Raw genomic sequence first — 24133 nt, 5'->3', positions numbered from 1 at the left:
GATCCATGGGCTCACCTCCCAAAGAAGGCATAACAGTCCCACCTGGGAAGAATTCACACTGCTCAAATTAAAGCAATATGTGGTGGCAGTTTAGAGTCTCCAACAAGGTGAGGATGCAAGAGCAAGAGGAGATAAGAGCAGCCAGAAGCTCAGACCAAGGAGTTGTTTGAATATGGGGAGGGAGATGTGGCTGAAAGGGATGCTATAAACATAACACATGGAACAGACAGAGAACACAGGCTCCTAGACCCATTCCAGCTCAGTTACTCCGGGAAAGCTACCCAGTAAAGGGAATGCTTTCATTTTCTCTTGAGTTTTAAAACAAACAAACAAACAAAAAATCAATGCTTTAGAGACAATATTTTGGAGCTATGGGTTGTTGAATATCTACACATCCACCAGAGAGAGGTGACAGAGGACAAAAAGGTACAACAGAATAAAACATTATCAGTCTCACAAAAGTTAGTTGAGACTTTCATCTTTAAATCATCCCAGGACTTTCCGCAACAAACACGAAATATGTATTTTTCAGAAATAATGGCAGAGAAGGACAATCCTTATCCATACTCATAAATTGAAAAGAAAATAGCCCATGAGGATTGACCCTAACACCAAACAAAGCTCTCTTATATGGGAGTCTCAGAGTTTACTCAGAAAGACGGACAAGTTTAAGGCACTGTGTGGTTTAAAGGGCAGCACGAGGGCTAAAGCTGCTGCTGCTCCTGCCCTGAAAGCAGAAGCTACACAGGGTGCCAAACTAGCGCTGCTCGGCTGGAGCCACACTGTAGGAGCTGCCTAGTCACTGCCCTGGGGGAAGTCTGGGTAGAGCCACAGCTGACTACAGCATCAACAATGCTCGCCTTTATCTATCTCTCACTTCTCTGGGAATAGGAAGGTGTTGCTACTGCAGTAAAGGTGGTGGCTACAGTTTCAAATGTATAAAAAAAAAACAAAAGCAACTCAACTCACTTTACTATTCATTAAAATAATTCTCATTTTTTTTTGCTGTAAAACTCAGGTGGTTTTTACATACAGAATCAGTATTATTAATGATCCACTTACTGTATAAGACTTTTTTTTTAAAAGAAAGGTGACTTGTTTTATGAACAGGAGAAACTCAAAGATTTGCAAAGCTTTTAAAAACAGTAATTACTTAAAAATTATAGCTAGTGGAATTTAGTGGGAAAACAAATACAACTTTTTTTTTTCAAAGACAATAAGTAAGGACAGGCCAATAAAACTATAGGTAGATTCCAAATATAATGCCCTTCCTCACAGTGAGGAATGACCCCTAAACAGAATAAATGTTATTTAAATTTTTAATACATATTTGTTTCACTTTGATAAATTTCTTGTGTATTGTATAAGTGAAAATTTGTGCCATAACTTGTAATTTCTTAAAATAGATAAGGAAAGGTATTTCAGCATTGGGACAAGTGACAAGGCCCCAATACTAAGGAAAACAGAATTCTTGGGGTTCATAAAAAATTAAGCATTCACAAAAACAAAGCAAGACAATCCTCCACTCCCTCAAAAAATCAAATTGAGTATTAAAGAGTCAAAAGAGTCTGAAAAGGACTATAATTACATATTGCTTGTAAATAATAACTGATATCAAACAACCTCTCCTTCCAGACACCTGCAAGTTTCTAAGCAGCGAAACTCCCTTTGCAGTTCTTCCACTGCCCACTTCTCAAATAAACAGAAATTAAAGGAAAAACAAACAACCCCCTCCAAAATAAAAACAACCTCAAACAGGAAACTGGATCTTCTGAAAGTTAAGTTCAGTTGGCAAAAGTTGCTATGACATTTGATTCTGCCTGGCTTAGAACACAAAGCAATCTAACATGCCTAAAAGGAAGGACTCAACACGGGAGTGCCAGGAGCTGGAATGTATAGGAGGCCAGTGCACTGGCCAGGGCTGGGAACTGCTCAGCTAGAGAACGCACAGGGATTACTTGCCTGTTTGAATTATCTCATTTCCATTTATGACCTGTAATTTAACACAGTGGAGATATCACTTGCAATAGTAACTAGGCAGCTGCTTTGTTTTTCATAGGAAGTGGCCCCTCTCTGTTCTCCATCTATTCACATGGAGAGATCAGGAGTTGTAAGACCTCATGCCTGGGGTGAAAGGTACATATATATATGTTTGAGATATATATTTATAAATAAAGATTCCTTGGTGTCATCATTGTGACCCCGGGTCTGATTTTGGTAGTTGGGACTGGTGATTTTGCCCTTCATCCTTCTGCAGTTCTGTGAGCCTGTGCTTTGTAGCACGAACTGATTCAAGGAAGGGAAGAAGCTGAATTCCCCAACAAGAGGGGCTGCTGAGAGAGAAGAATACCATTCGTGGGGTACCTGAGAGCTAGTGTTCTGATAATTAATCCTATCACAAAGAAGTAATTGTTTCCATTTTAGAAATATTTCTTCTATTATTGGCACTAAGTCATATGCTGCAGATATAAAATTATGGGTTACCTCCTAGGGAGACTATTATTTCCAAACATGTCTTCATTTAAGAAATAAAGCCAAGAGGGCTACTTTGTTCCAACAATCACCTAAGAGGTAAGACTCACAGAAAAGAACCTGATAAAAAGTCATTTGTTACAAAGAATACGTTCATATGTACATCTTTTGCTTTTATGATTCTATGCACCAGTAAGCCAACAGCTTGGATTGAGAAAGCTCCCTTTTAAGATACTATTATATTTTTAACTGTCTTTGGTATTTATGATTTGTGCTGTGCCTAGTGCAGTGGTTTTCAAATGTGGTCCAGTGGATTGTCTGAGTATTCTTTAGGGATCTATATTAGATTTTGCAGAGGAATGTATGGCATAATAAAGCTCATGCTTTAGTGGGAAACATCACATTTAACAGACCCCAGTAAGTTCTGACCCATTAGTTGAGAGGGGTGTTCACGGTTGAGTGGTTAGCGGGAGCACTGGTTTATGGAAGGTGCCCTATACGATTGGTGTATAACTGGTTCCATTAAAATAGTCCAGAGAACCAAGCCTTTTGAAAACCAAACTGCCACTGGTCAGACTGTACATTTGACTGACTGAGAGCCAAGGATACCATTTCCTCCTCCTCTATTCAGTGAGACAATCTGGAGGATTAACTGAGAGCTTCTGACCCCTGGTCAATCAAACTCCCTTCCTGGACTTCACCTTAGTAGCCATGACTTTCGCTTTATACTCAGATCAAAACTGGGGACAAGTAGAGTAGAAACTTCCTAGAAGTTACTGACAGGGTTGTCCTGTCAGCCAGCACACACAGAGCCATACTGTGTTGCTGGCAAGTTCCATTTGCTTAAGACTGACTGCATTATATTGGCTGAAATCTGTTCTATTTCAGCACTAAGATCTCTCTATGATTACTTACAAGGCTTACCACTCTGCTTTATACTTATATTGAGATGAGACTCCAAAGGGAACTTTTCAGCATCAGTTTTTGTGATGAATTGCCTTCTCTATCTACACTATTTCTTTTAAGTTTATGGAGTGATTTTTTTTTAATAGGATAATATATCAAGAAGGTCTTGCCTTCGTTATTACTATTCTTCCCTCACTTACCTTGGGCATACCTAGAAAGAATTAAAAAATTAAAAGAGCAAGTAAAGTAATTATAACATTTCTCTGGCTCAAAAGAGGCCAAAATAGCCAGACTTTGAGTCTAAAACATTTTGGGAGCTACACAGGTGAGAAAGCATCACAACTCATAACTAGATTCTAAGTCTAGTGAATTCCAAGGATGAAGCCCGTGAAACATTCTTCTCATGGCTATATTCCCAGTCTGGAAAACAAACCTCATCTTACACTGATCTCATAAGGAAACTCAAATGTTGAAGTACACGTTTAAGAATACTGGAGGCTCAGAGGCTGGAGAGATGGCTCAGAGGTTAAGAGCATTGCCTGCTCTTCCAAAGGTCCTGAGTTCAATTCCCAGCAACCACATGGTGGCTCACAACCATCTGTAATGGGGTCTGGTGCCCTCTTCTGGCCTGCAGGCATATACACAGACAGAATATTGTATACATAATAAATAAATAAATAAATAAATAAATAAATAAATAAAATGCTCTGTGTGTACAGAACTTTAAAAAAGAAAAAAAAAAGAATACTGGAGGCTCTAGTATATATTGACTAGAGGCTGCTACATGGAGAATGAAGTTGAATGCTCTCATTATTATTTCATAGCTTAAAGATGAGGAATACAAACTTGGCTAGTTGTCCCTAGAAAGGTGATACACTCAGTGTGGTTAGATGGACCACTATCAAAACTATAATCGCCTTTTGCAATTTATTTCCATTTAGGAAATAAATCATTCTACAGTGATAAAGCAACAAGGAATTGGAAACATTCCCTACATCCTGGATTTCGCTCTGATCACTGGTGTCCTTGTGAAGGGTTTATAGAGGCTACCATCCCATGAGGTGTGAGCTATCATAAGTTCTAATTTTATCAAGCTTTTTTTTAATATCTAAAGAGGTTATCTAAGCATAGCATCAACAAAGAAGAGCAGCCAAGCACATTCCAAGCAGCAATGCCAAACTCTGAACCAAAAGAATAACAAGGAAAACTATCTTCTACAACCTTATCTTTCCCTACAATTTCTTTCCTAGGACTAGGTGTTGATGGCAGTGGATGCGACTGATAAGACCGTGAAGAACACAGCCAAGCAATGGTCAGTGGAGGTCACAAGCCAGATACATGCAGTGCTCTTTTTACAGTTACCCTCTTAGAGATGTCCTCTTTTCTACAAGGAAGGAAGCCAACTTCATCACATACTAGGCTAAGATTTGTCAAACAACTACACTAAATACATAATATTTTGCATGCTAATATTAATGATATGTCATTAAAAATTATTAAGGTCACATGAAAACTCATATAATATTCAACGGATAATGTCAAGAAACTTTCAGTGTCTCATTTTCTACTGCTTTACTATTTGCAGTAATAAAAACAAGTGCTTTCTAAGTCCAGGGCCTGCTTACCTGTGCATCAATTATTTTCTGCTTTGCATCAATAACTGCTTGCATCTCAGCATGATCCTTTTTTAATTCCTCTTCCACAGCCATTAGCCTAGAATGTGGTAGGAAGCAAGGATCAATGTTTTCAAAGGCAGAGCTAGGTAATACAGAAATTGAAAACCTTAAAACTGGTGGTTTCCAACAGAAGACCTATTTTATTGCACTAACCTTATTTTTTTTCTTCTTCTCCTCTCTCATCTTCCCTGAAAGAAGACATCCTAAATTGATTCTCTGACCTGTGGCTGGGCTCCCTAACATTACATTTCTTGAGAATAGTATTCTCATAATCATCTTCCTACTAAATCACCCTGTTGTCAAACATCTTAAAATAGCAAATGAACAATAACAAAACAAAAAGGCTATCTACTTTCTAAAAGTATCTCATGTAGCTCAGGCTAGCCTTAAACTTGCTGTGTAGTTGATGCTGGCCTTGAACTCTTGGTACTCCTACTTCTACCTCCTGAATGTTGGGATTATTATGGGCAAGCACCACCATGCCTGGCTGCAAACCATCTCCTCTTATTCTCAAGTTACCCTGTAGCTACCGTCCTATCCTCTTCCCTTGCATAGCTATGTTTTCTACAGAATGTTCTAGTAGATTGTGTTTCTCATTTACTCCTCACATCTCAACCCACTTATGTATAACTCCTCAGTTCTACTCCTGTGGCTCTCAATATGAGGTCAGTTATTTTCAGGCCACTCTAACAGCGACCCTTTTCCTGTTCTCCCTCTCTTTCTAAAATATTATTTATTTACTTTTAATTTAATTTACATTCCAAATACAGTTCTTCTCACCTCTCCTCCTGCCCCCAGCTGTTCTCTTATTTTATCTACAGCATGTACTGAAGCTAGTGGTTATGAGTCTGAAGTCTAAGGTTTGATACCTGACTCAGATCCTAGGTCTCCACTATGTTACTTTGGACAAGCAACTGTTGCCTGTTTCTCTATCAATCAATAAGCAATAATAGTATCTGTTTCAGAGGCCAAGATGGAAATAAAACAAAGTATTATTTATAAAGTGCTTGGCCCACAGTGAGTGCTCTGCAAACCCAGCCAAATGGATCTCCTCTCACTCTCCTTTGTTGGCATCCACAGCACTTTTTTGGTCCTCTGACCCTAAAGACATTCAGTGAGACTTTGATTTTAGACTTGTCTGGGAAAACTGAGTTAAATTTTAAAGATTTAAAAAACCCAATTTTCATCTAAAATTTCATAATAAATTATCTCCTTTTACCCCTAATATTGTTATGGCTAAAGAAAAAGCCTACCTTATCTTCATGGTAAGTACACTAGGTCTCATTTGGTTTATTATCTGAGACTCAGAGTCATTACATTTATATCAAGTACCACAGAAGAGATACACATGGATGAAAATGGCTTTGGGAGCTGGGGTATTCTTTTGAAAGTATTTGGACATTTCTCCCCACCTTGCTGTACTTAACTAGAGCCAATCAGCTACCAAGTGGTCTTCTAACCTGCTGATGATGCTCTTCATCTGGCTGTCCTTCTCCTCCTGCTGTCTGCGCAGCCGCTCCTCGCTGTCCTCCAGCCGGGCCTTGTACTCCAGCAGCAGCTTCTGCATCTGCTGCTCTTGCACCAGCAGCCGACGCTCATACTCCTCCAGCCGCCGGCTGGACACTCGCAGGCGCTCCTTCAATTTGCTAATTTCTTGTTCATACTGGCAAAGGGGAAGAGGCATGGATGACAGGAATAATATTGGCTTTGATGTTACTGCTGCACTTTCTATCCAGAGAACCCCAGGTGACATGGCAGATGCTGTCTGATCTGCATGTCCTTGCTGCTGCCCAGGTTATTTAAAAGTATTGGCTGGTATAAATGTTACAGAAGTACTGCTGTGGGTCTAAAACCACATTATGAATCTTAACTTGACATTACGAATTGTACAGATTTATGCACTTTTCTTCACATTAAACTATCAACTGTGGCAAGCCAAATCCAATCTGTAACGCTACTGGAAAGAAAATGATTAAATAATTAAATAGTTAAATAAACAATTAAATAGAAGCCTGACAAACGACTTAAGGCAAAAGCTAGCTGTCTACAAGACTTCCATGTTGTCACCTGCACTGCAGGATTCCTGACACTGGGCTCATCAGACCACCTTTACTCCCCAGGACTCACCCTTTATCCTGACACTGGGCTCATCAGACCACCTTTACTCCACTAGGACTCACCCTTTAGACAATTCAGAGTACAGGCAACATTTCTGTTAAGCAACTAAGTCAGTTAATACAATTTAATAACAGAACAGGCTATTACCGCTTTCCCTTAATTTTAAAAGTGTCAAGTATTCAGGTCATAAGCAATGACAAGCGCCTTCATCCTCTAGAGGACTATTTTCATGATGTGGCTTTCTATGTCTGACCTGGGAGCATCTGCTGGAATCTATCTAGTGCTCACTAGCCTTCTATAAATTCTGTAATTCAGCTGGCTACTTGGCCCTTTAATGTACTCAAGTTCCTGTGGACAGGGTTGCCATTGCAATAGAGTGAAACTGTTCCAGGCAAGGTGAGAAACACGACCTGTTCTCATTAGTAATAATATATGTGTGCAGTGTTTGGTAAAATACAACTTACATAATAACATCTCATTTAACTGGCTTATCCACGTCAGTGCTCTAAATTATGTTGGTTAATCTAGAAGGCTGAAGCAGAAAGCCTTAGGACAGCTCTGAAAGCTTAGGTTGCATCATTGGGAATAGCTTTATGTTTTTCTAACCCCCCAAAATAACCCCTTGTCTAACTGTCAAGTTAGTGTGACATTAAGATTATTGCTTCATTTTTTACAGGTCTGTTTTTCTTAAAACAAGTAAATAAACAAATGTATAACTAAGCAAGCAAACAAACATCCTTAACTTGAGAGTTGGAGACCAGAAGACTGAATTTTAAGCCAGTATAGGGGTGTGTGTGAGATCTTGTCTCAGAAAACAAACCCATATGCCTCAAAAGTATTATATAAAACTCCTCAAATAACATATATATCTTAAATAATTATCTGTATAGCTAGGTAATCTTTGAAAAAAAAAACCCAAAAAACAAACGAACAACTAAAATATAAATTTACTGTTCCCAAGATTTAGATCGTCTGGTGCTAAAGTAAACTGTGAACTTGAAGATGAAAGTTTATAGAAATAATAAACATTCAAATAAAATGGTTAGAAACATGTATCAGAGTTCTTTCTAAATTAAAGCAGCCTATATTAAAAATTATGTTACTCCTCCTTGGCATCACAGACACTACTGACAGATGTGACGGTTAATACAAGAAATAGAGACAAAGGCCTGGGTTATATAGTGAGCTCCAGGCCAAGTTTTGTTTTCTCATTTTCGTTTTTAATCATCTATCAGTTGTGGGGCCATTAAGCCAACAAAGACAAGTTAGGTTCTACCTTCTCAGCATGCTTGGCTTCATCTTGATTTTGTTCCGTTTCTTCCACATCTTCTTCATACTGTCCATTGTTCAGAACCCAGGCTGCTGTCCTTTCTACTGGAGACATTGTGGCAGAATCCACAGGTGATTGAACCTATATCAGAGATTTTTTTATTATCATTTCCAAACACTCATTATGCTTCAGAAAGACAATTTAAGTGTTGTCAGTTCTAGGTAAGGGTCTATTAATGCTAGGGCCAGGGAGTAGGGAAAGAGAATTTGCATCTGTATTAGGACAAGCCATTCTGAATTCATACACATAACTTCCAACAACCATTCTTTCTTTTCTTATAAAGAAAGCCTAAACATTGCTAATTTTCTCAGCAAAACAAATGCTGTCAGCTATTAAGTTAACCCATTGAAGCTAAGACGACAGAACAAAAGAAAGGACAAGCTGAACGCTCAGATGATGGGATGTCTGTTGAACCAGGGAAAACCATGGGCTGAAGAACTGGCTGTCGCTAAGCAAGCTCACAGATGTACATATCAGGATGCCAATACTGGGCTTTTATAGTCAGCATTTAGAAAAAGGGAAGTGATGATATTTATTACTTTTCTAGAAACTGACTTCCTGGTGTGTTAGGACCATTTAAGAGTCTGTAGGCAAGAAACTTCCTGGGTCTTTTCTGTTTGTTTGTTTACTTAGCTGTGTTAGATATGGAACTCAGGCTTTGTATGTGCTCTAGGCAAGTGCTCTACACTAAACTATGTCTTCAGCACTACAAAGTTTGTTAAGAACATAAGATCAAACTATGAATTCCAGATGGTCTAAGCCTCTAATGCATGTTTCTATCTAGACAGGATAGCAACATAAATGGCCTTTCTTATCTTTCTCAATATAAATGTGCAGAGTGTTAAAATCAAGTCTTGAGCAGCAACTCTGCCACTTAGTAATTAAAACATTTAATCTTTTAAATTTTATTTTCCTCATCTATTGAATGAAGATGCCATCATCGTCACCATTCCAATTACCGATTGGTAAAATTGCATGTGAAAGTTCTTTGGTAATTTGAGTGTTAGTTTTCTAGGCTGCCAGAGACAGGAAGAAGATGTATATATGCTATATGTGTGTGTATAAGAGTGAAGGAAGATGAAGAGGAAGGGGGTGAGTGTATGTGCAATAGTAAGAAAAATCTGTGTGTTTATGCTAGCTTTTCACAATTAAAATGGTTTTTTTTGAGGAACAACTCTAATTTTCATAATTGAAGAGAACTTTCTCTCCCATGCCAAGCTATACATTTTATTTTATTTTTGTTTTTCAAGACAGGGTTTCTCTGTGTAGCTTTGGAGTCTGTTCTGGAACTCGCTCTGTAGACCAGGCTGGCCTCAAACTCACAAAGATCCGCTTGCCTCTGCCTCCTGAGTGCTGGATTAAAGGTGTGCGCCACCACTGCCCAGCAGCCAAGCTATACTTTAAGAAACTTTACTACATTCTAGACTAGAACTCAGTTAAACTCTAAATAAAAGGGGATTTTGATACCTGTGAAGGTTAGAAGGAAAGATGAAAAGCCTGTCTTCAGACACTATAAAAACACAAGGGCTAATATAGGCTGTTTTAAAGGTTTGAAGGAGAACTCTGCTCAGTAAGAATGGCTTTACGCTTGAGGAAGTCTACATAAGTAGACACACACACACACACACACACACACACACACAATTGCGATGACTGTGTAGAAATTCCCTCTCTAAAGTCATTTAGTATTTGTACATGTTAGTCTTAAATTTCAGTAACTTTGTACTTAAAATTCTACTTCAACTTCTACTACAGTTATAGAAATGCTTATTATACTTCATTTATTTATGAGCCACTTTTTGCTATATCTAACTTATTATGAACATTTATCGCTTTTAAAAATAACCTTTTATAGTTACCTAAGCTGCTATGTTAGGCAATATCAGTAGAGCCATGAGTTTGATACTATATCAGTATGCACTTATATATTCAAATATTAAAGGTTATATTGTTCAAACATGTATCATTTACAAAACTAAGTAAATACCTATTTATACTTAAATCATTTTTGAACATAATACTTTGGGAACTCTGGCCTATTGGATGCAGTGTCATCTACAAAAGGAAAGAACTATTCATATCAAAAGTTACAATATTTGAGCATGGTGGCACATGCCTCTAATTCCAGCACTGGAGAAGAATAGGAAGGTGTCTCTGTGTATTCGAGGTCTGCGTGGTCTACATAGCGAGTTCCAGGACAGCCAAGACTACATAGAGAAAGGCCCTGACTCAACAAACTGTAAGTTGTAAGAAAAACAAGACAGAGAGTGAAAACATTTGGTAAACTGCAAATACGTTATACACAAATACATGTGTAGTTCTCCGCATGCTGAATGGGAAGAGAACAGGGCAATGAACTGTTTCTGTACTGATTAAGAGAAATGGAAACACTGGGTTTAATTTTCTGATACAAAACAAAAAGGGTAGCACTGAATCATAAAGAACTGATAGATATCAATGTTTAAAGGAGACAAACAGCTTTTTAGTTTTACAGTTGTATTACGTTAGCACAGATTTTCTATTTCACAGCAGTTTGAGATAAAGTAGCTACATTGCAAGCTACTAATAACTTTATTATTAAGAATTTATTAATTAAGGCAGTTATCCAATAGCTTCCTGCTTTCAATGGTTAATAAGATACTGAATAAACTTTCTTTTCCTGTCCTTTATTATGTGAAACTTTATTATCTATAACTCTCCTTAGTTCTAAATGAATAGTGTGCCTAAGAACATACAGATCTCACCTTGAAAAGCATATTAAAAACAAGACCAAAAAACTTGGTATAGATTTTGCTTTATTGATAGAAATTTAAGGTCAATCTTGTTATATGTATATGTATTTCTGCTTTTGATTAAGGTATTGTGATTGTGTAGTTCATTTAAAAAATGTAATGTATAATTAGGAAATATAGGTTGTTAATAGATAATCATCTATAATAGTTAAGTTTGTAGTCATGTTAGATTTTCTAGATGTGCATAGATATATTTCAGATAGGCATTCTTCATATCTTTCAAAGACTACAGAATATGGCATTTAAGGTTTTAATAACTTAGGGCTTTTCATGACAATGAGACACGTTTGCTCCTGGCAGAACCAATCTACTTCAAGAGGAAGATGGGCATCAAAGAGGCTCCTTATGGAGTTGGAGTTTGGGCAAGAAACTGCTCTTGCCTGGACTGATACATAAACTGGACACAAAAAACCCACAAAGAGAAGACTGCTGAACTTGCCTAAAGGTGAGATGATCCTTTAGGGTTCCTGATTCATAAGAGTCTGCGAGACATTCTGCAAGACACAGCAGATACTGACTGAACTGTCTTTAAAATTTCCTGCTTCATGAAAGTCTGCTGGATACTATGGGCCTGAAGGCCAAAGATAGATGCCCCAACGGTACAGAGGAACTTTGGGTGATTATCCAGGCAGCGAGATGTCTCTGTCATTTCTAGAGTTTTGGAAGTTGCTTATTTCTTGTTTACTTAGGTAGTTATTATATCCTTCTGGAGTCTTTGATGGAGTTAAAGAATAAATAGATAGTTATAGTTTTCCTTAGTTATTATAAAAGATAAAATAGATATAAATATTATAACTGTAATTCTTGCTTGATAACTGTTTTGTTATATGTAATTTTACTATGTTAAAGTTAAAGCCTTTCTTTTTTGTTTAAACAGAAAAAGGGGAAATGATGGAGGAGGGTCATCTGTCTATGTGTTACTTTCATTGGTTAATAAAGAAACTGCCTTGGCTCTTTGATAGGACAGAAAATTAGGTAGGCAGAGTAAACAGAACAGAATGCTGGGAAGAAGGCAGTGAGGCAGACGCCTCAGGCAGTTGCCATGACTCTCCTCTCCGAGACAGACGCAGGCTAGAATCTTTCCCAGTAAGCCACCACCTCATGGTGCTACACAGATTATTAAAAATGGGTTAATCAAGATGTGAGAATTAGCCAATAAGAGGCTAAAACTAATGGGCCAAGCAGTGTTTAAAAGAATACAATTTGTTTGTTGTTATTTCGGGGCATAAGCTAGCCAGGCAGCCAGGAGTCGGGCAGTGATGGAGGAGTGTCTATGTGTTACTTTCATTATTAATAAAGAAACTGCCTTGGCCCTTTAAGAGACAGAAAATTAGGTAGGCAGAGTAAACAGAACAGAATGCTGGGTAGAAGGCAGGAGGCAGACGCTTCAGGCAGTCACCATAAGCAGTCGCCATGCCTCTCCTCTCTGAGATGGACGCAGGTTAAGATCTCTCCTGGTAAGCGATCCACCTCGTGGTGCTACACGGATTACTAAATATGGGTTAATCAAGATGTGAGTAAGAGGCTGAAATTAATGGGCCAGGCAGTATTTAAAAGAATACAGTTTCCGTGTTTGATAACTGTTTTGTTACATGTAATTTTACTATGTTAAAGTTAAAGCCTTTCTTTTTTGTTTAAACAGAAAAAGGGGAAATGATGGAGGAGTGTCTATTTGTTACTTTCATTATTAATAAAGAAACTGCCTTGGCCCTTTAAGAGACAGAAAATTAGGTAGGTGGAGTAAACAGAACAGAATGCTGGGTAGAAGGCAGGGGGCAGATGCTTCAGGCAGTCGCCATAAGCAGTTGCCATGCCTCTCCTCTCTGAGATGGACGCAGGTTAAGATCTCTCCTGGTAAGCCACCCCTCATGGTGCTATATAAATTACTAAATATGGGTTAAAGCAAGATATGAGAATCAACCAATAAGAAGCTACAGATAACGGGCCAGGGGCCAGGCAGTATTTAAATGAATACAGTTTCTGTGTAATTATTTCAGGTGAAAAGCTAGCCGGGTGGCAGGACGCAGCCCCACTGCTCCATCTACAGGGCAGGACGAAAAGCAGGCCTGCCCGGAGCTCCTTCTACAGAAAAACGTAGGTGGTCTAGGCTTGAAATGCTCTGTGAGATTTTAAAGCAAGGGTTGGTTCACACCATTAACGATGGTGGTAGCTATTGTATTTTTAGGAGAACTAGCACAGTACCCAGTGAATTGTGAGAGATTAGGGAATGGGAACTGGACATCTCAACTCTCTTCCTATTTTATTGGTTGAATTTTACTCTGGGTAAAGCATCAAAATAGTAAGATAAGTAAAATTGACAAGATGGGTCAGATCAGCTTTCTTTCTGTTTACATCACATCCTTTAGAAAATCATGAGTAGAAAATAATATGGAAGTGAAAAGTAGCTGCTGTACTAGAGTGGAAGAAAAGACAGGTAATTTGGTTCAAAAGTATTAGAACATGTGCACTGCAGAAAATCTATAAACTGTCTTTTATAGTTTTTCTTTAAAAAAATACTAATTAGAGCTGGAGTAACAGGCTTGTGAGCTGCCACACAGGTGCTGGGAACTCAACCCAGGTCCTCTCCAAGAGCAGTAAGTGCTCTTAACAACTGAGTTATTTTTCCAGTCTTGTTATTTTTTTCTTTTGGTCTCACATGTGCTGATATCCCCAATTACATCGCCACCAAACAAACAGCACTACATCATACAATTCTTTTGAATTACAGTGACTAATTCAATGTAAAATTTTATATATTAACACTGAGTTTTCTTCAGAATCCACTGCATTGTTAAAAGAAGGACACTGTTCTTCCTATATACCTTTGAAAGGACATCAAAAGTTTTTTCATTAACAATCATCCCATCTCCTTTTTATAAGTTGGGTATATAACAAAGTTTATTATCTCATAGTCCAAGGAATGGAAGAGAATGGCTGGTAAGTGGTTCAGTTTCATCTTGCTTGGCTGTAGCCTTAGGAAGAACATTTATAGTTGTTTGACTTTCAAGGTCATGAATAAAAACGAAGGGTGGAAAAGACAGAAAAAGGAGGATATTCTATAATCTCCTTTGAGTTGATGCTATGTAGGCTTCCCCTGGGACAACAGTGCTTGAGGACAGAGAGGCCCTGATACAATAGTTTTGCTGATAGTACAGTTCGTCACAGCTGGCTCTGCTGGGACAGCTGGCAACAGGCCAGTTCCTCTGCTCCTTGTGGGTCTTTACTAGATATAAACAACACTTGGTTTCAGTTTCTTCATAGTCTGAAATAAGATCTCCTAAATGAAAAACCAGTTTGGTATCAACACCAAAGTAACTGAACTCTCATGGTTATTAAAGAGTTTGGTTAGAAGAGATTTCAGCAAATCCAAATGTGAAAACTGCAGCATGACACTGAAGGGTGTGTTACATGCCTATTTAAAAGGGCTTTCAAATTCAAATTTCTGACACACTAAGTCTGAACAACTCAAATATTTAAAATTAATAAAGTCTAATATTTCTATGAGATACATGATATGTAAAAAATAAATAAGAGAAGAAATGAGAGGGAAAAAAAGAAATCTAGAAAGAGGTTCTATGGGTCAAAATATTCCAAATTTCTTAAGAAAGAATTATTTCTTAGTAAAGTGTTTTGTTAGGATTTTCTTTCCTTCCTACTCACTATTTGAGAAGATTGAAGCCAGCCACACTGCTGACAAAGGCTCTCTTTTGTGCTAAGATACAAATGGAATTTGCATGGGACACAGCCACTGATAATTATACAGAATAATCCCCACAAAGAAATTCTCTAAGTTGGGAGAAAGAAAAAAAATTCTCAACACAATTTGCAATTAAAATATGTACAGGAATTTGCCTTAAAAATGTGCTGATTACAGAGAGGACTTGTGAGATGAAAATCACAAGAAATGGAATGATAATAAAAAGAGTCACAACACATTCCAAAGAATAAACTGTTTACTTACTGGACAGAAAAGTCACTGCAGAAAATTCACAAACTTGGACAATCAAAACACTAGGTTTCGACTTCTGTGAAAGTGGCTGCTATCAGCAGGGTCTAAATGAAGATGAGTATTTTAAATCTGTGCCAAGACCTCTCCCTGTTGCTGTGCCCCAGTTCATGGTAGTATAGCTATTCCCTAATTCATCACTGGTTGTAACAGAAAATTTTAAATTAAATTTGGTTTTGGAGATGATACACATCTACTGCCTCCTACTTATCTAGACAGTCTTCTATTCACTTGTGGAAGCATGTTTTGTGCTTGCATAATAGGTGTATTTTCTATAGAAAAAATACTGTCAGTAGTAATTGGTCTTAGGCAAATGCATAAAAATTATAAGCACAAGTACTTTGTGACAGGACTACATGATGGAGGAAAGCAAAATGGGAAGGCAGAAGTAACAGGAGGAAAATTAAAGCATGTTTTTGAAGGAAAAGTTTATTTAGTACAATGTGTGGAGAAGTTGGGTAGGTAACAGCAAGAGTACTGCCTGCCCAAAGAAGAGAATTTTGATTTTCCTTTCCTTTTCAGGACAAAACTGAATCAATGTCCTTATCAATGAGAACTTTTCTACTTCTATCTCATCCTCACTGCCCTCTAGCTGCCCTAAGCTAGAGGAAATGTTGCATTTCATCTCTAAAATTACTAGCTTTTCATTCTTCTTCCAAAAAATACTTTAATTCTCTGAAAATAGTTACCATCAACCGGAATGTAGCACAGAAACGTGATGAAAGTAAATCACAAGAAGGCTTATACAAATGAAGGTCTTTCAGCAAGAATCATGTATATTTCTGTATAAATATATGTGTGTATATAAAAGACATGCAGGCCAGCTGTGGTGGTACTAGCCTGGGGAACCTTAGGAATAAGTAGGATGACTATAGCTTCTGGCCAGCTTGAGCTATATATACATGGAGTATACATGATTTGTCCTTAGATGATCCTATTAGATCAAATGGATCAGTACAACCTTGTAAAACATAATACACTAAAAGGAAGAACTCAACCTTGAGGAGCTTTGTTCCTCCAGAAAGAATAATCACCTGAGACACTCTTCCTTGAAAGTTGGCTTTCAGAATAAGCTTAAGCTCATTCTCAACTTCTGTATCTAAGGATTCTGCAAATGTCCAACTTTTAAAATAAATATCAATGCAATGGCAGGGGGAAAACATTCTGCTGTAGTAGTAACAGGGCAGAACTAAATCAGAAAGTACCTCTCTGTAAAAATGTAGCTATATTACACAGATGAACTGGCATTTTATTATAGTCTCCCTGAGCAGTTGTTTATTCCCTAAAAGTATGTCATAGAATTCTCTTAATCATGAACTCTTTAGAATTTATACAGATAAATATGTTAAAAAAATCACGAGAGAGGACAGGGGCTCATCAGTCCTCACCTAAAGCTGGAGAGCTACTAACAGTTGATAGCTTCTGGAAAGAAGGTTAAAGGTTTTTCCTTGGTCTGCACCCTTGTAGGCATGCTCCACTCTAGAGGATGCCACACCCATGAGTATATAGGTAATGTTGGAAGGGGATGGAAGGTAGAGGGTGAGGAGATGGGAGTGGAGAAGAATTAATCAAAATATATACACAGTATACACAGAAGTTCCAAAACTAGTTAAGGGGCCATGTGGGGGAATTTCAAGTGAAAGGGACAGACTTTAGGTTGTATGATGAAGGAAAGGGAAATAATGGGACAGGAAAGGTTAAATGGTGGTTGGGGGTGGGAAGGGAGCATAGACGAAGTGGTATGGATAACTAACACTAAAGACCTCTGAAAATGCCACATGGAAACCTACTACTGAAGATGCTCACACACACACACACATTCTTTTATATAAGGAATTTAAATGGAATTACTCAATAAGGGCAGTACACGGGGAGAGAAGGGTATGCCTCACTCAGGCACCAGGCACCATAAGCAATCAAATAAAAGGGTAAGTGCTAAGTCAGGTTACCTTGTTTTGAAATGTTGGTCAGCAGGACCCCATAGACTCCAGGCAAACATTAGAGACTATAGCCATTGCTCTTGGTTTCCCTTGAGACCTTGAAAGATGACCTTATTGCTGAAGGCAGTTGAGTCTTGGGACAGTCAAGCTGCTACTGACCTGGAAGCTTCATCCCCACTGACTAGTTCTCATAGTGCTGGAAGGCTCTATGCATGCTACTGGGGGTGGGGGAAGTAATCAACAGTCTTCCCAGCTGTGAACTCTATGATCTACAATAACAAATGGTTTGGTAAGACATGCCTAAAAAGCAGGGCTAGAGAGATGGCTCAGTGGTTAAGAGCAATGACTATTCTTCTAGAGGACCCTGGTTCAATTCCCAGCACTCACACCACAACTCACAACTGTCTGTAGCTCCAGTTCTAAGGGACCTGACACCGTCACACTGGTATATATGCAGGCAGAACACTAATGAACATTATAAAACACCAATGAACATTATTAAAGAAAAGGTGTGTCTAAAGAGCAACTAAAGTCTTAGGATTTAAAGCCTGTTACACAGACAGAACTCATGCCTGGTAGTATTAACTGAGCCCAGATCCCATCACTGGTTAGCAATCGGTCTTAGGGGACAACTTAATATTATCCTGCAAAATAAACACAATATGAAACTGACACCCTTAATTTCTTATATATAAGACATTAGTGCATCTCTCAACCCTAACGGGAGAAGCTTCTTTCTGTAGTAGATGGTGATTAATACAGAACCACAACTGGCCAGTGTGTAGAGAATAAAGACTCTGAAGTCTTTATTTCAGCTCTTAATGGGACATCAATACACACATCTCCCTGCTTCAAGGCTCAGGGATCATCAGTGAAGAGGGGGCAGAAAGAATATAACAAAAAGATGTAGCTGATTTTGTGAAATATTATTTGCTGGACATGACATAACCACCACATACATTAACTCATAGCAGTTGTCACTACATGCACACGATTAAGCCAGCCCAAATCCCAGCATAGCCGGGGAAGGGATTATTAAGTTCTACAACTAGCTGAGATGCCACTGGCACCTGATTGCTTCTGGGGAAGGGAAAGTAAGTTGTCTTTAGGGATGGGATTCTTGAAAAACTATCCACGCTCCAATATGTAGTCCTATACCTAAGAGGACTCAAGTGTTTTGTTTTGTTTTTGAGAGAGTGAATACATGGAACTGGGATAGAAAAGTGGTGTTGGAGGGTAGGGAATAGCTGGAGGGGAAGGAATGGGGATGGATTTGATCAAAATACATTATATCCAAGTTCTCAAAGAATAAAAATATTCAAGCCAGGTATAGTGGTGCAAAGCTATAATCTCAGTGCTCAGGAGGCAAAGGTAGGCTGATTTCTGTGAGTTCAAGGTTATTCAGAGTTACTTAGTGAGACCTGTCTCCAAAACTAAGTAAATAAATAATAAAATAAATATATATTAAAAAATTCCACAAATACAAATTACAAATTTTTTAGAAAATAAACTCTTTTAGATGAAACAAACATGGGGGGGCAGTGGAAGAGAGACCTCTAAAGTTATTAGCTTATATCTAAGGGCAAAATATGATGATTCAAAATGTCATGCATAATTCAAAATATCATACATCTGCACTCTGGGCAAATAAAGTTTCAAAATGTATCAGGACTGGTGTGATATCAGCTGGACTTGCCCATGTATATAGTAATATATGTGGAAATATTTCAAGTACTTATCAACCATCTGTATTTCTGTATTTTTTCCTCTTTCCCATGTCTCTCTAGGTGTTCAGTTGTTTATTTTTTGAGCTAATTCCAGGAAAAGGCACACGGGACTTGGCATTTCCACAGGGAGATGGGGGATGAAGTGAAGTGCATTTATATTGTAAGCTCAGAATGCAAACCTTTATTCTGGAAGTTTAAGGAAAAATTAAGAAGGTTCAATTTCCATATTCTCTAAATACAGTTGATTTGACTGGAGATCTCCTATATAACTGTGTAATTATTTGCCCAATGCCACAGTACTGCTCTAAACATACCCAGAAGAAGCAGCTCTCTGTTCCTAATGGAAAAGAACTGTCTCTTGGGTGTTTGTTAGTCTCCTAAGGGAAACAAGTCAAGCCCTGTTCTGCTCTTACCTAGTCAGAACCTTCCAAATCTTTCCATTTCTTTCTTCTGTTTAAAAGTTACAGAAACATTCTTAAGTGGAAACCTTGTTTTCAATTTGATTTCTGGACACTTTATATATAAAGAAACAACCCAGCTGTCCATCCAGGCAGAAGCCAAAGCCATGTAGCATACTCTACCTGCTGTGTCTGTTGTCTCTGGATTGCTCTCACTTTGGGAACAGGGCTCTCTCTGGAGGAAGAGGACTGCTGCCTGGATCGGCTTCCATTCTGCACAGGTTCAGCCACTAGGGCTGCAGATGCCACTGACATGCTCCCTGTGCTACGTAAGGAAGCACTGTGTGGAAGGGATGGAGGAGCTTTGGCTCGGGCACCTAACCCAGCCTGGTCCATTTTTCGGATTTGGGACTGCCCAGTACTATTTTGTCGAGGCAGAGCAAGAGGTATGTGTCTGTCTGGTACAGTGTGCCGCCTGGAGAAGTCTTCACTGTGCGAGCTTCTTTTGGTGAAATCTTCCATGCTGCTATTGCTGGGTCCACTGAGTTTGAAGTCTTCACTATTGCTTTGGCTTCTAGAACTGGCAGTGCTTAGGTTCTCCAAACTAGAATCTACAGAGGCCTTTGGCATTGCTGGAACTGGGTTGTTGAGGTGATAGACAGGGTTCTGGAATGACAAGGGCTGGAGACTTCCTGGCTGGTTCAAGGCTGGGTGCAGGGGTCTTCTCACTTGAGGTGCACTCTGGGGAGTGCTCTGGGCTTCCCGAAGTTGTTTGATGCTGGCTACCTGGGTTATCGAAAGCTGGCTTCCTGCGAGGCGCATAGGCACATCAAGCATGACAGATGCATGCTCCACCTGAGCAGCGTGAGTGTCCTGGAGGTCCATGAGGGAGATGCTCCGGCCATTAGGAAGGCTGTTTTCCTTTTCATCCTTTTCAGAGTAAGTCATGCTCTGGGAGGAGGCTTGCTGAACCAACAATAATGTTTTCCCTCTGAAATAGCTGTCTGTATTCTCCTGGCTTGGAGATTTTAGTTTATGCAAATCACTGTGGAAAAGGAATGGCCCCTTAATTACTCTTGAGGCAAATTCAACATAATTAATAGTTCTTCAGTTTGGGCATAAGACTCTTCTGAAGTTTCACAGGCCCAATAGGGAAGTTACATTTCTTTAGAAACTCAGATTTCATCATTCATCACTAGAATCCTTAGAATAAAATCTAGCATTACTAGTTTTCTCCCAAAGATTGAAATAATATTCCTCTCACCACTGTCTTCAGTTTTTAATGAGTTAGACCACTCTCTCAAATATCTTAATTCATACTTAGTTCTGTCTTAACCTTCAGAGAATATCTGTTCATTGCTAAAGGCATAAATCATTCCAATTCAGAGCACAAAGTTGAGGGCTCAACATTTTATCTACCTATTCAGCAGGCATAGACAACTCTAAAGTGGTTTTAACTGAGGGTCTAGGGCAGTGGTTCTTAACTTGTAGGTCTTAAACACGTTGGAGGTTGCTTATCAGATATCCTGCATATCAGGTAATTACATTCCAATTCTAACAGTATTAAATTACAGTTATAAAGTAGCAAGAAAATTATTTTACAATTGGGGGGGTCACCACAACATGAGGAACTGAATTAAAGGGTTGCAACATTAGGAAAGTTGAGAACCACTGGTCTAGGGAATAGTAGATTACAGGAAAACATCAATTTTATAATAGCCCTTCACCTTCCATGGAACATGACAGACAGATCTTTGTATATATTTATACTATAAAATGTTACAGTATCATCCCAGAAATTAAGTAATACTGGCTGTTGTGAATTGTGACAAACAACTGGATTTATCTCAGATGATTTTTTTTTTTAGTTGCTCATAGCTTATAAGTTACAAACTTAAAAAAACAAGGTAAGTAGGTTGCTGTCAAATTTAAACATTATCTGTTTGAGGAGCAGCATTCAAATCCTCTTTCATACCTGTCAGTGGGGTCTTCAAATATTTTCTGCAACCCAGAGGAGAGGCTTCCACTGACATTTGGACTGGAGCTATGCTCAGCAAAGCGTCTCAGCTGCTGTTGTATTGGTGTAGGATTAGTCAGAGACTTGGTAATATCAGCAAGAACACGTGGGAGCGGCCCCAGTTTTGCCACAGTTGCCTGTAGGAAGGAATTTTCACCCTAATTGGACAATAAGCATTGTGACATCCAAAACATATTGTTTTGGGGACAATGATGCCCATTGATGGAAGGATGTAGGTTGGAGGGAGGGTAGGTATTGTACATGGGAGTGGCAAGTTCATAATGCATTGTTATGGAGCAGCAGAACCATGGCGTCGAGATGAATGGAGGAGGCGGAACAAGGTGCAGTAGACATTGAGGAAAGAAAGGAAATAGAAATTAGGATTATGCAAATAAAAATTAAAAGTCATGCTCAAAACAAACAAACAAACAAACAAACTATTGCCATTCCGACTAAAATATGCATGCAAAGCACACTAAGTCTTTGAGTGACTACCAGACCAAGACGGAGAGGAAAAGGGAAGAACCAAACACCTTTTAACCAAAGGAACTTCGGGATCAGATGACTGCCAGCGTGATGAAACTTCCGAAGGAAAAGGATTATGTGAGGAAAGCAATGCATGCCAACATAGAGGAAGGTGCTGTACTCAGGACCAGAGAACTGCAGCATGTGCAGTTACAGGACAATCCGCTATCCCAGTCAGTCTTGGGAACCTTGACTCACTGTCAACTGAGTCTTTTGTTAAAAACCAAACCAAACCAAAATATTTGTAAAATCAGGGGGTTTTCTCTTCTCTCAGATGTGTCTAGATATATTCCTGGTTCCCATGACTAAAAACTAAAATCAAGTGTGTTCACATAGAAAAACCTGTTAAAAAAGACTTTGATCATGAATAAACTAGACATATTTCATGAAATACTTGTATGTGTATCTTACTGATGTAGCTATCTAAAAAAACACCTTTTAAAATAATTGTTTTATCTTATCTTAATCATCTTTGCCCCTAATGGCATTCTCATCCTCATGGGTTCTCATGGAATCCCTCAATCACTATGCAGTTTAGGATAAGCAGCCATGGATACCTTTAGATCGTTATCTTCTCAATGATCAGTGTGTCTGGCAATCAAACCCAGGTCCTTGTTCATGCCAGGCAGGTACTCTATCATTGTATTATACTGTGTGTTTTCCTTGCTGACATTCAAACCTAAGGTCTTCTCATGCCAGGTAGGTGCTCTAACACTTAGCTCCATGTTCCAGCTAACTGGCACTCTTCCACTCTGCTAGGGTAGGTATGAATGTCATCTGAAGAATGCCTTTACTCGCTCAACAATGCTAAGCTAAGAGTCACATAATGTCAACTGAGTATCCACATAGCATTTCTTAAAGTAAAGAAGTAGTTCTTGAGGATAAAGAATGGTTTATGGTTTTATAAACATTTTAAGTACCAGTGGGCATACTGACAACTATATTTTTTCTAGAAAGTAAAATTTACTAAGAAGTTTATTCCTATACATTATTAGATAATAACATTTTACAGATAAGAAAATTTAAGAAAAATAAATCCTTATAGAAAAATAACATTGACTACTGAACTATTTTATACTATAGAATCTATTCCTCTTTGTAAAATCCAGAATGTAGAAAATGATTGGTATGCTTTACACTTAGTTGCTAAAATGAAATTAAGTTCATTTGCCATAAGAAAATGATTATTTTTGTGTTCTTAATTCACATTGGTAGATAAAGAAAACATCTGTATTTTCAGATCCTATGTGATTCTTACTGCTGAAAATTATATCCAACCCTGACTTACACAATGGGAAGAACAATTTCCCCATGGTGAAATTAACTTGAATATGATGAACAATATTTTTTAAACTTGTACTTTAAAAAAGATCTTGTCTTTAGAAATTACCAGAAGTTTCTTTTGCATAGATAAGATGCATATATTAATATCTGATAATAGTTTCTAGGCAAGTTGTCATATATATAAATCTACATAAATATTGTTTTTAGAAATTACCAGATGAAGTTTCTTATACATGGATGCATACACTAATATCTGAAAATAGTTTCTAAGCAAGTTGTCATATATATAAATTTATAGACTATTTGATTAGTTCAGGTAATTGTTTAAACATATATTAATGATTCCGTAGCTCTCCAAGAATTTTGGTGTACATCACCTACTTAATGATGGTGTCTAGAACAAAAGGCTGCTGTCACCAGCAGAAAGGCTGTTTGTTGTCATCATGATGATCTCTAGAATCTGGACACTAAGGTTCTGTATCTCCCATTTCCCACCACTCCCCCACTTTACCTTATCAAGCTGGGAAACCACTTCCCACAGTAAGGAATGCAAAACTGACAGCTCTCTGCCCAGATCAATGTAACCATCAAAGCCTGGGGTGTTTGAGATGGTGTCTGGATTAGAGATCTCCAAAAGGAACCGCTTCATTCCACCCCATTCATGTTCTAAAAAATCATTCATGAATGCCATGTATTCCTCTTTGTTACCAAACCTGAGTTAGGTGAGAAAATAAGAAAGAACATAAGTCAAGAAAAGATATGTTAACATTTGAGTTGACTTACAAAGAGGTATCATGTCTTTTTATTTTGTGACGATAAGGATTTTGTTTAAGTTGTAACTGCTAAAATATTCTTTCTTAATATTTCTTTAACTAATGTTAAAAAACTCAAAAGTAAAGACAAAAATTCCTGTTTTGGTCTTCAAAATTTTCACATAATATA

The 24133-nt window shown here is 38.2% G+C and overlaps 1 protein-coding gene across 5 annotated transcripts in view; it reads right to left on the bottom strand.

Annotated features, from left to right (window-relative positions):
• The window catches only part of Rasal2 (RAS protein activator like 2), a 293856-nt gene that overhangs the window by 5989 nt on the left and 263734 nt on the right, over positions 1-24133 (bottom strand). For 4 of the 5 annotated variants that reach the window (XM_038348684.2, XM_038348686.2, XM_038348687.2 and 1 more), the window contains 6 exons: positions 23703-23904; positions 21341-21540; positions 19549-20410; positions 8449-8583; positions 6515-6717; positions 5004-5091 (listed from right to left, as the gene is read on the bottom strand). In XM_038348684.2, coding sequence (XP_038204612.1) covers positions 5004-5091; positions 6515-6717; positions 8449-8583; positions 19549-20410; positions 21341-21540; positions 23703-23904 — 1690 coding nt within the window. The remainder of the gene's footprint in view (positions 1-5003; positions 5092-6514; positions 6718-8448; positions 8584-19548; positions 20411-21340; positions 21541-23702; positions 23905-24133) is intronic. The other variant, XM_038348685.2, reaches the window with a different exon arrangement.

The sequence above is a fragment of the Arvicola amphibius genome, chromosome 12, assembly GCF_903992535.2.
Source record: "Arvicola amphibius chromosome 12, mArvAmp1.2, whole genome shotgun sequence".
NCBI classification, from domain to species: domain Eukaryota; kingdom Metazoa; phylum Chordata; class Mammalia; order Rodentia; family Cricetidae; genus Arvicola; species Arvicola amphibius.
The sequence above is the reverse complement of the archived record's forward strand: the minus strand, read 5'-3'. Positions and strand labels throughout refer to the sequence as shown.